The sequence below is a fragment of the Patiria miniata genome, unplaced genomic scaffold, assembly GCF_015706575.1.
Source record: "Patiria miniata isolate m_02_andy unplaced genomic scaffold, ASM1570657v1 HiC_scaffold_19, whole genome shotgun sequence".
NCBI lineage: Eukaryota > Metazoa > Echinodermata > Asteroidea > Valvatida > Asterinidae > Patiria > Patiria miniata.
Genome location: NW_024037057.1, coordinates 6,959,354 through 6,975,120, shown reverse-complemented (window position 1 = coordinate 6,975,120; position 15,767 = coordinate 6,959,354). Strand labels below are relative to the sequence as shown.

At 37.8% G+C, this 15,767-nt stretch overlaps 3 protein-coding genes across 3 annotated transcripts; 2 read left to right on the top strand and 1 right to left on the bottom strand.

Moving 5' to 3' along the window:
- The first annotated feature begins 264 nt into the window (after positions 1-264).
- LOC119725569 lies at positions 265-4,885 on the top strand. The gene is made up of 4 exons (XM_038197030.1): positions 265-404; positions 2,307-2,394; positions 3,425-3,570; positions 4,568-4,885. Exons 2-4 carry the CDS (start codon positions 2,349-2,351, stop codon positions 4,784-4,786), a joined length of 411 nt encoding a protein of 136 aa, XP_038052958.1. The 5' UTR covers positions 265-404; positions 2,307-2,348; the 3' UTR covers positions 4,787-4,885.
- Positions 4,886-6,846: 1,961 nt separating this feature from the next.
- LOC119725568 lies at positions 6,847-11,426 on the top strand. The gene is made up of 4 exons (XM_038197029.1): positions 6,847-6,978; positions 7,300-7,371; positions 9,012-9,133; positions 11,047-11,426. Exons 2-4 carry the CDS (start codon positions 7,326-7,328, stop codon positions 11,245-11,247), a joined length of 369 nt encoding a protein of 122 aa, XP_038052957.1. The 5' UTR covers positions 6,847-6,978; positions 7,300-7,325; the 3' UTR covers positions 11,248-11,426.
- A 680-nt stretch (positions 11,427-12,106) lies between these two features.
- Positions 12,107-15,010, bottom strand: LOC119725567. The gene is made up of 4 exons (XM_038197028.1): positions 14,777-15,010; positions 13,927-14,116; positions 13,262-13,447; positions 12,107-12,535 (listed from the first exon to the last, which is right to left on the bottom strand). Exons 1-4 carry the CDS (start codon positions 14,850-14,852, stop codon positions 12,415-12,417), a joined length of 573 nt encoding a protein of 190 aa, XP_038052956.1. The 5' UTR covers positions 14,853-15,010; the 3' UTR covers positions 12,107-12,414.
- Positions 15,011-15,767: the final 757 nt, after the last annotated feature.

The window sequence follows — 15,767 nt, the reverse complement described above, 5'->3', positions numbered from 1 at the left end:
TTTGAATGCCGTATCTAATCAAAAATAGAGTTAGAATGTGTTCTGGAGTCCTGTATGCATCTTTCCTGCAAGGGGTATAGGCCTTAAAATTTCTGCTGAAATTTCGAAGATTAGGGCAAAATTTCATCTGTTTATTGAAAAGCAACAAATTTTTTGAGTCGACTACTGCATTTGCTGGTTTGCGCAAGAGTCTGGTCCGCACCCCTATTATAGCGCCCTCTCCCGACAATACTCAATGTTTGTCCAACCAAATCATAACTTTGGACTTTGATCGCTTTACAACGAAACAGCAAAGGCGTCCACCGTCCATTTTGTTTGGAGTTTATGACATGAAAATCGTCTGTTTCATGTGAGATTTTGAAGGATGTAAAGCTGAAATTGCTGGTTATTTCTGTTCTATTCAGGTAAGTCGGATTAACTTTTAATTTCTTGTGGTAGTGTTGGTTTCCGATTTTAAAACTAATGGTTTGGGGGGTCTTGATTCTCATGGGGGCCGCAACATTAAAATTGTACGCAAACATCGATTGGCAAAGACCTTTTTCAGAAATTCTAACATCTGCACCTTTTTCTTGCCAATTTAAGATTTATACATTTTCTTTTGGTTTGCTTTTTGCTTTTTATAGAGTTAAACAGACCTATACGTTCCTCGAAGATAAAGGGGCATTCGATGTTTGTTTTCAAAACTCAGCTGGTTTTTATACAGTCATTCTCATTTCAAAGGATGCATGTGATTTTGATGTCGTGGAGGTAGGCATATATACGCCGTTGTGCAGACATTTTGGAAATTTTCCTGATTTTTCAAAGCTTGAAAAAGAAAATCAGGATTGTTTTAACCTTGATGTTAAGTCAAAGGTCATGTTGGGTCAAATGGCTGTTTATCAAAATCGACAATGTCACTCCTCTCAATTAGAAAAACAAAAATGTGATGTATTTTTTAATACTTAGGCTTTGGCTTCACATTTTGCTTCGGAATAATTTTGAAGCCTTCAAATTATGTCTGAACTAAACTTGATTATTGGTCTTGACGTCCATAAACTTAGAACCGCAACATTCATTGACTGGATCTTGAGACGATGTCAAAGGTTTGATCAAGAACATAGGCAGTCATGTAAAAAAAAACCATGGAAACTTTGGATAAATGTCCAAGAACAAAGTAATTAAAAAAAAAATGGAAGAGAAAAGGGGAAGATGATAAAGATACTTTTGAAAACTTGGGTGATTTTTTTTTGTATAAATTGATTTCAAAATTCTTTCAATAGTCTTATTTCTTTAATTAAGTTTAAAACAAATATTTAAATTGTCTGAATTCCTTGAAAGTGAAGAACAAAAACCATAAATCGGTTTCCCATGATATGGGTAAATCTGAATATGATATAGGAATCATCACAAAATTAAGTTCAGAATAACATGAAACAGAATTATTGTTTATAAAACAACCTATCATCCGTTATGGACACGTTCTTGCTAAACAAACTGCTTAATAAAATCAGCTAGGGCCAAATACACTCAACTCGCATTCTTTACTAGGCTAGTTAATAATTAACTAGATTACTAGTCACACCGTGTAATATTATATACCAGTCATAGCTCAACTACGCGCCAAGCAGTGGTGCGGGTTTGTACCTTGCGCGACCTAAGTCAACAATGGCAGTCATGCAGGGACCGTCTTCAAATCTCCACTGGGCAAAGTTTGGCCTTCAAACTTGACTATATGTTTTCTGTTTATTCTTGATAATATACATTACTTCATGACATGTCGTACAATTACCATATTTTGTATATGTATATTGTCATACGCATGTTTATTCTGGTATACAAAGGCTAATGTACAATTATTTGACTTTCAAAATGCAAGGCAACTAAGAAATTTGATAATAACAATTTTAAAAAAGCTGACGAAGATGGGGGTTGAATATTCATATTTTGATTGCTGCCACATATAGTTTCAAAAGAAATGTGTTTTACATTTGTTTCGTTTTGACGCGATTCTCTAATTAAGCGTGATAGATGGTACAAGTTATTTTAAGCACATTTATAAACTTAATTTGATGGCTTTTCAGAAATTTGTTTCAATCATCATTGAATAAAAACTCAGTTTGTGGGGGCGAATTTGAAATATATATAGGTCCTTCACTGTTTTTTCCCCAATGTCAAAAAGGAACAAATTTATGGCGCCGCGCTCTAGCGCCGTGCTGGTAAATTTTGGCGGAGCCATTGAAATAAAAAACTGGACTGTCTTTCGACTTGAAATCCAGTAAACATATTAACTTAAACTACGTCTGTTTCATTCAATTCCCTCTTTGCAGGACTTTCCTTTTACCACATATCAAGGGGACAAAATACACAAGATGCCGCGGTCTGTTGTTCTCCTGGCACTGGTGTGCTCATTGATCGGTAAGTGAGCCTCATAAAGCCTTAAAAAACTCAGTTACTTCTTCTTGATTGTTTTCTGGTTTTATTATTTTTGGCTGGGCACTTTGTTTCTCTTAACACTTTAACAGCGTCCTGGTTTGTCACTGTACATCATTGGTGTTCTAATATTAATTGATCGAGCAAAGGTAAATATGAGTGCTTAAGGCGCATGCGCACTGCCGCACTCATCCGAGCTCTGCTCGCAAACTTTATTTGCCCATCTTTTTACGACACTACTGTTTCAAGATCACACCAAGACTGTCAGGAATCGTGTGTGGGAATCAGATACTTTTGGGACCCCTCTGTGTTTTGATCTTTAACAATGTCGAAGGCACGCTTTTTCCCCTTTTTGATTTATATCTGAAGGGTTTTATTTTGAAAGGAATTCAAGTTCGCGAGAAGCATTCGGTTGACAACTGACGCAAAATCGCAGCGGCGAAAAAATAGAGGGGTCCTAAAAGTAATAACTGCCACTGAGTGTTCATCATCGAGATACCGCTGAATACTATGCAGGGTGGTGCAAGAACAAAGAAACCCACTTTTGACAGCAATTTTCACCTACTTGTTTATGGACATATTTCAAAATTCAATGTAATGGTATTAAATTTTTGATCTTTAAACCCAAATGACGACAAAAAATGATTGCAAATGCATTATCTCTGAGATATGGTAGTTTCAAAATTCCATGTGCCACGTTTGTCGACGGACGGCTTATTCCATCCGCTTGACTGAGCTCCGGAGCTTGATTTGATGACAAAAAAAAACACTTCACTAGACTTACACGTGGACAGCACTGATTTTGGTGACTTGTATTCAAATTAGCATGATAACACTATTCTTGCGAATTTTTAAAAGATTTTTTGTTTTCACCATGTATGGTTGAAGAGCTATACTTCATTAATTAAAAAATACAGTTCAAGTAAGGAGGTTAAAATTGCTGCCCAATTTGGGTTTCCTTCTTTTAGCACCACCCTGTATAAAGGATTTCTAACCTCTGACCTCTAACCTCTAGGTGTCAGCAGCGCCGCCATGTACTGCTTCAAGTGCACGGCCAATCCGTACTGTGAGCCCCGAGACCCAGATGACCCGGCCAACCCCATCGACGTCAGCTCGGACAACCCTGGGGTGTATGTCGGCAAATGTAGCGGCGTCTGCTATGTGAGTTGTGACAAAGGATGTCCTCGTCATCGGTGGCCATTGACGCCATTGGTGTCGTCGTCATTATGTGCGACACCATCATCATACCATTATAAAACATTGAATCACAATAAAAGGTTTTAATGTTGCGAGCGGGACACTTGTACTTTCGAGGGGCAGTTTTCCATCTCGAGAAGTTATCGGATTGTTTTTGAAGGCTAATTTTCCATCTCGAGAGGGGCACAATTTTATTATTGCGAGAGTGGTATTTGTGCTTTCGAGGGATAGTTTTCCATCTCCAAAAGGTGAACAATCTTGTTAATGCGAGAGGGGTACTTGTGTTTTTGAGGGGCAGTTTTGCATTACAAGACAGGAGACATTTTTATTTGTAGCGCGATCCACATTATGCTTTCATACGTATGCGTTTGAGGGGCAGTTTTGTTTTCATCTCGAAGGGGCACATTTAAAACCGCAAGAGGGGCACCTTTGTTAGCCTGGGAAAATCTGGGGTTGGGTGGGGTACAGTGCCCCCCGCCCCCCCCCCCCGGTTCCGCCGCCCCAGGTGCAGTAAAAAACCCGAAACCCACATGTCGGGACCCAATTCATATATTGGCTTTCTTTCAGTACAATAATCATTCAAATCACTCATGTAATTTTCAAGTTACGGAATTGTTAACACAACAACCGTTTTAAAGTTCTGTCCACGGATCACAAGAAGTTAAGTGTTCTTTCAGCAAAACGAAAACAAATCACATTGGGTTTTGCTAAAAGAACGCACACCTTTTTGTGATCCTTGGACAGAGCTTTAAAACGGTGGTTATGTTTAAAATTCCGTAACTTGAAAAGTACATAAGTGATATGAATGATTCTTGTACTAAAAGAAAGCTTAGGATTTCGGCTTTCATATCCTAGATTTTTAAAGCGCTGCTTGCAGAATTTCACCTAAACAATAGTCCCGACATTTGTCTTTCGGTTTTTATGACTCACCCTGTATATTTTGTTTCTTTTGACCGTGCAGGATCGTCGGATTACCCACACTGCCTACAAAGAAACTCTGATCTTCCGCGGATGCTACGAGAGGGAAACGGACTGCGTACCCGGTTGCTTTGGGAACGAAGAACACCAGGACTGCGTCCGCTGCTGTAACAGGAACATGTGCAACAGCGCACGCGCGGTGACCTTTAGTCTTCCCGTCGTCCTCCTGGCTTGGATTGCGGCCAGAATAGTGTCGCACTAGTGTTCTTTATTTCTTTTTAGAAACTTTTTTTATAACATGCTTGTTTGTTTTTAAGGGGGTCAACTTAAGGGACGTAGAATGTGCCTTAATCAAATAACATAAAGAAGAAAAATACGCATAAAAATAGGTCTCTTTTTGTATCTTCTTAAGTTCTCGTTTCGTATTCTCGTTTGGATGCGATAAAACTGAAAGGTCAACTTTTGTAGATATCCAGTGGACTACGCTTGTGGACAGCAGCTATAGAAGCATTATGAAAAAGTAGTTTCTTCGGGTTTCATAAATCGTACCATAGAAAGATTTTTTTTCTTCAATTAATGTAAAGTTAATCACAAATACCGACATTTCATAAAAGTTATTTGAAAAAATGTATTTCTAAAACGCGGCATATCAATTTGAAACAGGTGACAATTTGCAAGGTTATAAAACTTTAAAGAATAAAAACAGTATAACAGCTATTTTTAGACTTCATTTTTTGCCTTATTGTATTCTTAAGTTGCAGTATAAAACAGCCACGACATTGCTTTTGGGCAGCCAGCAGAGAGCAAGATTCTAAAAGGGAACAAAATGACGTATATCGCGTTTTTGAAATAAAACTCTTCGTTTGTCGAAATTACAAAAAAGCTAAACATGCACATTCGAGTGCTTCATCCATTCATTAATTGTCCACTAGACATATTTACATAAGAAGCCTAAACTTTTGCTCTTAAGTTTGTTTCTTTGTGTTTTAGAAAAGTTATGCAACTTTCTTATAGTCTGCTTGTAAATAAATAATTTACCTTTTTTTTTAGCGCTTTCAGTCACATACATCAGATGATTTTAAGGGAAGTTTCCAAAATCTGAAATTTAACTAATATCCCAAATCTCTTTAAAAAAAATGCAGGTTTACTTTTGCCAAACTAATTTGCAAGCTTCTGTTTTGTCATCCTTCGAAATTAAGAAGAAGAAAAATTTGAAAAGAAATTAATTAGAATGCCTTTTATGTTTGTACATTGAAAAATTGAAAAGTACAATAGACTTTAGTTAGGGCATGTTGTTGTCACCAATGTATATGTTTTTCTATTTTTTTTTTCCAATTCAGACTAACTTTGATCCTATCGAAGCCTTTTTTTCTCTCGGAGTGTCATTTTCTGCATGTATATATTTGTGATAATAAAAACTTCCATTTGAAGTTGGTAGTTTGGAGTAGCGTCGATTGAGGAGAATTATTGTGGTGAAATGCACATCCGATTAATAAAAAATTGATACAAATGATCGAAAATGTGAATTAAAACGTTTGAATGTGTCAATTGTTATTATTGTTTTCCCATTACCACTTTATGCACAATAAATCTGATGTAGAAAAAGTGAGGGTATATGACTAAGTAGGATAGACATGCCATGCAGTCATTTGACGTAATTAATGACGGTAGCCCACGAAACAGAATTCAAAATTTTGCTCATTTTTGTTTCACCACTTTTACCAGAAGTTAAGTGGTATTAAAATATCGAAACAAAGATTTGCGATGAGGCAAACAGAATGACAAACAAGATGGACGTAACTGAGTTAACCTGCCTTTATAGCTAACAAACACGTATATTCGTCATTGTGCAGTATTTTGTGAAGATACTTCTAAAAGTTTTTGAATAATTCTTTATAGCATTTAACAATCGGTCCATAATACCGCATCGATGTGAATAAAAGGTGATCCCTTACAATGCTGATTTACGATTGTCGACTTAGTCAATGAAAAACGGTTAGGCATTCACGCCAAAGCACTCTGGACATATTTGATGATTTTATTTAAAAAAAATAACAGATACAAAAGTTTGCATCAAAATGGTTTTTCATCATTAAATAAAATATTTACAGCACATTTCAACATCAACCCGGGTTTGTTTTTAATCTTTAACGGCCAATGAATTGAACATCCCCGTTTATTTGCTTTCGCATTCCTTTCCACAGACGACATAAAAATGGCGGGGCGGCAAAATACGTCTATCTCCTTTTTTTTATCTGGTTAATAATTAACAGAGCTCCGAGATGGTTGCTGTTACAGCGTTCTACGGGTTCAAAGGTCGTTATTTTATAGGCAGAAGCGTTGCTCGTTCGGCCATCTTTGTTTGGCTTAATTTTCATGTGTGTGGGATTTGAAGAGATCTCTTTTCCAAAGTAATTTAGACTCCGAAAGCAACTGAAAGCGTCGTTACATTGGGTGAGTGGTTTGTTTTTATGGCATGATAGTTTTCAGATAAGTTATATTGGCCATGAAGTTCCAATAAGATAGGCATATAATGTTGTGCTGCATATGGGAAATTTTGCCCAAACAAAAAGTTCTCGTTTTGATAGGGGAAACTGTCACACCATACAATGCAACGTATACGCCCGTAGCACATTACCGATTCATACGTAAACGGGTCTATGGGAGCTTGAAATTAGGAATAATTTCACAAAATAACTGACCGAAGATTTTTTCTCTTGGGCACACTTGCAGAATAACCCGCCACTCATCTTACTCTGATTCTTGATTTCACAGAAACAACGACCTGACACACTGCCACCATGACGCGGACGCTTTGCATCCTCGTGTTGTTGTTGGTCTGCATCGGTAAGAAAGAACACAATTTAAAACCAAACTTAAAAGTTCCAGGACACCAGTTACATTATGATATCACTGTTGTTACAATATTGATTACTATATAACCGCCAACACGCGTCGTCATTACGACCATTACACCATGTTGTCATCATTCTTGTACAACCAAGTACAAAAATTCCCATACACACTAATGTTCAATCTCCACACTTCAAAATTCTTTTAAAAATACTCAGAACTCTCACAGGTGTTCAGGCTACAAAAAAAAAATGATGATCAACATGTCATCTATCACTTTCTTTTCAATTTTTTTTGTGGTTTGCCCTATGATTTTTTGACAAATTCTCACCAAAAAAAAAGACCACCCCTATAAAACGGATAATATTTTTCAAATTGAAAAAATAGCCATTTTGAAAAAGAATCCCTCCACAACATGGCTAGGCCTAAATAGCGCCACTTTCGAGCCCAATTGAATAAAAAATACTCAGAGTTTGAAGCCTCAAGTCCAGGCCAGAAGTGCAGTGCCCTATATCTTCAACCCCTAATTCCATGGCTCTCAGAACTCTCTAATATAGAATACTTTTAATGTGTAACTTTTATTCATGTGCTCGGTGCGGCGGACGGAGTTTTGACATATTTACTGGGGTGCACTCTTAATACATCCTTCGTGATATTATGGGTCAATTTTTGTCGCTCACTCCCAACCACCTTCAGCGGCATTAATATCCAATTCTTCATGATTCTCTTCGCCATATCGTTGATAATTTCGTCACTGTTGTCCTCGTCATCTTCACTGTTATCAATATTAGCAGCTTTACACAATCGTCACAATCGTCGTCTTATTTGTCATCTAAAGCGGTCATTCAACCCAAGCTTTTGAACACCACCTAAATAGGCCCTCTACATCCTTATACTTTGAGACTCGGTATATATCTACTTGCCTCTACTGTCACTCATTTAAAGAGGTCACGACAAGAATTTTTCTAAGGAACATATTTTGTGCGACTTTCTACTCCTCTTAAATGTATGTAAAAAAAAAATTACATCCCCTTTTGGTTAATTCTATTAAAGAATACACTTCTTGAAACATTTCAAAATTCCATGCTTTTCCGGACGAAAGAGGGCGCTGTTGATATGATGTAATTTAAGGAAGACCCTGTTCAGTTTAGGGGTTTCTGTTCAAATTGTGAACCCCAAAATGTGCTCAATGAAAACATTTGTTTGAAAAGTTTGCTCATTGGGTTACTGCCATGTAGGCTACTGACACAACAACGAATCACCAAAGACAAGAACATTTAGGACAGCAACATATCCAAACTTCTGGCAACCTTTGGTGCTGAAACAGCTGTAACGTTGAGGGTTTCTGCCTGAAATGACGTCACACTTTTGCTCATGAAAATGTAAATTTGCAGTAGCAACAAAAGCAAAAAGGGACCAAAAATACCCTTGAAAATGGCCAAACGAAAATTGAAAATAAGGTTAAAATAATAGGACACAAAGGTGTATTTTCAGTTATCGTTTATACAAAAGTTACATTGCAAAACAACACAATAGGACACAAAGGTGTATTTTCAATGATCGTTTATACAAAAATTACATTGCATGAGCCCTTTAATGTACTTTTATACATGTTCCCCATCTTCTGTTATTAGGTTACAGCCAGGCCAAGTTTTGCTACAGTTGCGAGGGTTACGCGGGCAGCTCATGCGACCGTGAGAGCTTCTTCCGGGAAGACCCGAGGATCGGGAAGATCGAATGCCCACGGTTCTGTATGGTTAGTATGAGGGAATGGGATCACTGATCTCCATGTAAACAAATTCTGGATAGCTCATTGGCTCTTAGTAGTGAAGTAACTGCGCAATAGTCGTAGCCTTGTTGCCATTTTGTGATTGGTCAATTAACGACGTTGAAGTACATGTACGCAAGTACGTACGGTACTATGTACATGTACACGTACGGGCGCCGCATGTACATGTACATGTTCATCGTACAAGACCAGATTCTGCAGGTTTTTTGTCGGACACATTTCGTTCACATAATGATACAGAAAGGGGGAAAAGTAAAATCATTTCACAAAACCCTACTGTGTATATATCTCGATATTTAAATGAACATTGCAAGCTATCTGCAATGATTCGTTGGACATTAATTTTGTGCATAAACTTTGGGAATGGAAGAATTACTTCTCTCTTTAAAAAGAAACTTATATTATTCATCTATATTCATGCTTTCTTTAAAAAAATATTTTATGAATGTAAATTTATTAATTTATGATCCCTGCTTTTCTCTTCAATCATTGTTTTAATTTAAAAAAAAATACCTCCCTAATATCTAAAAAGGATTGATAATGCGACCGGAAGAATTACTTAACACTCCAATTCCGTATTCACTTTCATGCATTTATGGGGATGTGTCTAAACGATCTCACGATGTAATCATAGATTATTTGGAAAATTGGAAATTTATTTTCTTTACATGATGTTCATTTATGAAAACAGACCGTCACTAAAATGATTCTGAACGTATTGTAAACTGAGTGCGGACGGATCCCAGGTGCGTAAGCAGTACTACTTGCGACCGCGCTTGCAGCTACTTGCACTGGAGATACGAAGACACCATCAAATGAACGTCGTTCATTGTCCAATCACAAAATGGCAACAAGGCTACGACTATTGCGCAGTGTGAAGTAACCGTCCGCCATATTGCTACTCCAAGAACAATAGATTTGTAAAAAAAAAATGATATCGTATATAGTTGAAATACACCTTTTTACTCGACAGAATTTTTTTGTATTTCTAAAAATAAAAATGGTAGCAAAATATTTATTTATATAAATTTTGCTCTTTAGAACAAAAACTTTTCGTATACTTTAAGATGGTTCTATATTAGGTTTTTTTTCTGAACGATGGGAGTGTTTGAGACTGGTTCCCTCCCTACATTCGAATACGGGATCGGGAACCAGCGCGTAGCTTCACTTGTTTGTGCAGCTTGGAATTATGTCTATGAGAAGAGTTAAGACGAGACAAGACGAGAAGGGGCGAGACTTGACATAAGATGACGTACATATCACTAGAAGAGACGAAACGAGATTAGACAAAGTGGGATGACACGATGTGAGGCTAAACGAGAAATGACGAGACAAGGCGTGAAGGACGAGTTGGTACGAGACTTGAATCAGAACGAGATGACACGAGAAAGAGCGAAACTGGACGAGACACAACGAGACAATACAGGGCATGACAAAGACGTAACTGGACGAACAATTCAAATAGGGCCGATGTGCCTTCATAAGTAAGGCATTATCAGAATTGGAGCTAGAACTAATTGAAATTAAATCTTAAGTGACGATTTCATCATATTTAAAAGCTACTTATCTAATTTACATTTTAGCTAGCAAAGCCTACCTCTTTAATTAAAACCTGGCGAAAAATATAATTAGTACTTCCTCTTCACTTGAAGTCAAGTCTTAATTTTGTTGTTGTACCTAATCACCCAATAATCTCCACGTTAATCCTTGCAACGCTTAGCATGCATACCGTCATCTATCGTCATGTTAAGGGGCAACTGACATAACGCAAGAGGGCAGTATACTGCACACCGTGCTAGTATGTTGGCCTTGTTCTCTTGTCTAATTTCCCACTGATTTTTACAGTTACAGTTTCTTCTGTGGTCTTATTTTGTTCGCAGAAACAATTCACCAGGGAAGAGGAAACTAATCGAAAAATCACAATACGTGGTTGTGGTGGGGACAACTGCGAGGACAAATGCGACAACGCGGACGCGTGCGTCTACTGCTGTCAGATGCATGACCTGTGCAACGGCGCAGGCGCAGTGACCTTCAGCCTCACGCTGGTTGCCGGGGCGGCCATATTGGCACGATTGATTTAATTTCGTAGATTTGTTTTTCGTGTAGCTTCATGGCGCAATCATAAGTTTCAGTTTTACTTTCCAGGACGATTTTGCCATAGTTTATCATTTCTGTACAAACAAGCTTTAAAACTGAATTCATAGTCAGTAGAAAATAAGTACCAAAACCTCATTACTTGTCTTCCGTATCAATTATTATATTTAATAAAAACAAATCTCTTTGCCCTAATTTCATTTTATGTACCAATTTAGAGCGCCTGTTTTTGCTCTGATAAAATTCTTTACGATGACTTTCAAGTAATTATACACAAAATGTATATTACTGCCGAAAAATATAGCTTGTAATATTTCGATTTTTTTTTCTCAACCAGTAAATAGCAAAGTATCTGTAACGTATTTAATGACGTTTTCAATGTTATAACACACCGAATGTGCGCAGTTTTGATGGCGATGTGTGCCTCTTTTGTTTCAGAAATTTACTTCTAAAATTCTAATGGTGATTTATTTTAGGAATGCGAAATATGTTCAGTCCAGCAAAGCGATTATGGAGTAAAAAAACAGGTAAATTTTGCCTTTAGGCTTTAGACTTTTTATTGTTCAATATTTTTTTTCTAATTAAAAGTATTCATGGCTCATTAGCCTAGTACAGTAACACATTATATATCTACTGCAGTACAAAATTGCACTTTGTTCAATCGTGTGTTTACAGAAAATGCTTTTATATCTATGAAATACATGCAAAAACGTTTGATATTAATAGTGTTTCCTAAATAGGATGTATATATTTCTAATTATGTACATATTAATAATTGTTTTCCAACTTTAGAACGAACACAAATTAATTTTTTTTTAATAAAGAATGGTGATCAATCCATGAAAACTTGTAATATTTGTTTAAGCCTTATTCATTGTTTCAGATGTTTCTTGAAAATCAATGTTACATTTCGTGCAACAAAATAACAAGCACAAGATTATATAGAGAGCAGAATTTTTTTTAGGCTGAATGAAATATTTCTCCTCAATTTTTTGTTGCCAAATATATCTTAAATAAACTTCTAGAGTCATTCTTTTAGCAAAGAAGTCTTGCAAATATCAACGTGACTTTTGGAAAAGCGTGTAGGTAAACAAGCTTGTAGAAAAGGGCGGTGGATTCAGTGACAGCTAGTGGTTTGGAAGAATTTCTCTTTTTTACATCCAAAATTCGTCCATATTGACTTCCACTGAAGCCGGGTCTTCTGTCTCGTTGTTGTTTGTCGCCCCCTTCTGGTCGGGAATTTCGTGGCCCTTTTTGGTCTTCCGGCGAAGTTTTCTGCGAAAGTTAAAACAAACAACAAAACCTAAAAATGTGTGTAAACGAACACCAAAATAAAATCGCTGACGGCCTTTCTAGTCTGTCCGGATTCTGGGAAAGCCAATACGTTGACATTTTGAATATTTGATGACGTTCACGTTTGAATATTTAAGTACAGTGCAGGCCAGAAATAAACTCAACCAACAAAGAAAGTCCCCCTTAATACTTTATTGTCTAACTCAAATACTACTGGGCACATCTTGCTCAAATGACGACTGATCAGTACAGAAAATCTTTGGCTATCCAGCCATACTCCTTGTTTTGCCCAAGACAGTAATAATGTGTACAAAAATTATGCAATTTATGACAAATTGTACCGAAAAAAGTTGCACTTTTGTATACGTGCAAGGTGAGTGTGAACCACAACTTGCACGTATACAAAACTGTTTTCGGTATCATTTGTCATAAATTGCATAAATTCGTACACTTATCACTGTTGAGTATGGCTGGATTGCTAAGGAATTTCTGTACTGATCAGTCGTAATTTGAGCGAGATGTGCTCAGTAGTTTTTGAGTTAGACAAAAACAGTATTGGAAGGGGACTTTCTTTTTTGGTTGAGTGTACTTCACGAAGCCCGAGCAGCCGCTTGTTAACCATCTTGGAAATCGTATCGAACTTGCTCATTGCTCGTACAATAAAACGCAAAAACATGGTAGCCTGGCAGGCAAACGATCTTCACTTACTTGGGACAGCAGCCACAGAAGCACAGGGCATCCATGGTGAAGTCGAACCATTTCTTGCACTCCCTCTTGATGGGTTTCAGGCACCGCCACGTGTCATCCTTGCAGTAGGTCTTGACGTAGACGAGCAACATGAGACCGCCGGTCACGCCGCCTAGGATGCCCAGCATACCGTAGAACTTGGCCATGCTGCCCGGTGACGAGAAAACGAACAATATGGTGATTGCAACGGGTTTTGGGGATGGTTGTGGGTTGTTGGTTTTTGTGTTCTGCATGTTAATTATGATCATTGACCATGTTGTTGGTTGTTTTGAAGTCTAATTGCAAAGTCGTGTTTGCAAACGATGCAGCAAACTGCTGCTGGTGCCGCTGTTCGGGGGCGTAAATCCCGGGGTGGGGAGATAGGGTATATACCCCCCCCCCCCCCCCACACACACACACGCTTTTTAACCAGGGAAGGATGGGCTATTGAATAATTCCCCCCCCCCCACTTTTTCGTGGTGAGAAACAAAAAATGCTGATTTCGAGGTATTTTTCGAACCGTCCCAACAACCAAAATGACAATAGCACTGAAAAATGGAGAAAAAAGTACAAAAGCTTACAACGCGCCGTTTTGATGTAAGCATTTGCATACATTGTATCATGAACAGCGCCCCCTAGTACTTTACCTGCCAGCTCTTGCCACCTCAGGGTCCTCACAGCAGCTGTGATAGTCCCCGTTGTCGTCCGGTCTCTCGTTATGGCAGCAGCTGTTGTAGGTATTGTCCGTACCGTCTGGCAAGGTGTCCGGACACTCGTAGCTGTTGCCCGGCTCGCCTACATCCAGGTTGGCATCGATCGGGCACTGCGTCGAGAGAACTGACAACAAGGGAACACAAAATTTAAACTCAAACTTGATGAATTTTGATAGGAGGTCTGTTGCCCCATTTTTGTTTGTTTTAGTTTTACACCAACCTCAATTAAGGTTGTAGAATTGGGGTTTTTTATTAGAGAAAAAACGATTCGGAACTCTGGTATTTCTTGTGTTTCACCAACTCGTAAAACACAAAACATGAAAATAAAAAAATCAGAGTCCTTGAAAATAATTGAAATAATTTTTATTAATCACCGAAAGTCCATTTCTTCACGACGAAAAGAAGCCGAATTTCAGTGCTGAACATGATGTCCAAGTTTCTCCGAAACTGTGGTCTATTATAGCGAACCACTTGCCGACACCCAGCGTTTGAGATCATACGAGAACCAAATATTCTCGACAGTATGCATAATATTGGTATAGAAATCATCATCATAAGTTAATTATGTGTGGGCAACTTTGGCAGAAAGACAAAGACTAGCAGTCTTTTTCAGATTCTCCTTCTTCCGGATAAGTGGCCACCGGGATTAGTTTTAAAAATGTCTTGACAGTTTGAGGGACCGAAGCTCTATAATTAGGTGACCACAGATATATGACTGAATGGCCACATTTTTATCAGTTTTATTCAAAGCTGTTAGGACATGGTACGTTACTTTAATACTCACCTCCCAACGGAAGTGTTACCACCAGGAACACTAACTGCAAACATTTTCGTACGTCTGTCTTTCTTTTCTGCCTCATTGTGTCGGTGGATGCATCGATCGGCAGAACCAAGTCAACTTTCTTGCGCACTTTTTACAAAATTCAAGATTTTGTGTCCGACTTTGTTAGTAAGGGGAAAACTTGTTAGACAAAAATGGCCGCCGTGTTTTGTTCATGGACGGTACTATATTGTATGTAATAGCAGTAAGACGATTGTATCTTTGTGTGATGTAATGGTCCATGGGAAGATTTGGGCCACGATCGATTTTGAGGGAGGCGTTTTCAATAGGCGGTCCTTTGACAACGGTCGATCTATACACGCTGAACTAAATCGATAGGAGATGGGAGATCGCAATTGGGGTGCGCCCTCTGTTGGCCACTGGTAAGTCGTATACATGTGCAGCGGAAAGGCACATGTAAATCCAGCCTGGGCTTCAATGTACTTCTAAAGTGTATCGTAATGTTGCAATCCAGAATTTTTATTAATTGAATCCCTGGTTGTGATTTGCACAATCGGTCTATTGTGAATTTCATGTGGAAATTATTGAACCCCAAGCACTGGTGGGGTTTTATATAATAATTATTCGAAAAAATTCAGCAAACACACGAATAGAATAATCACCTTTTACAAATCACGGGTAACTTATGAAATTCATATTAGTAGTGCGTGCACGTTTCAGTATAAAACAGCAAACATAATTATATCAAACACTAAAAACTAAAAACCACAGAATTAAACCATATACCGTTTGAAACATTGCATTGCAGTTTAATAGAACATGAATAAACTATTGGACAGACATTTTCAGATATTTTGAATTCACGTTTTCAATTTCTAACCTGACCTCACAACATCGCCCTCTTTTGTTCAAAAGCAGAAAATATAGTACAGCTTCTCTGGCTACTCCTCGTATAATATACAATTATTGTAAAAAGTCAAATTTATCAATAATT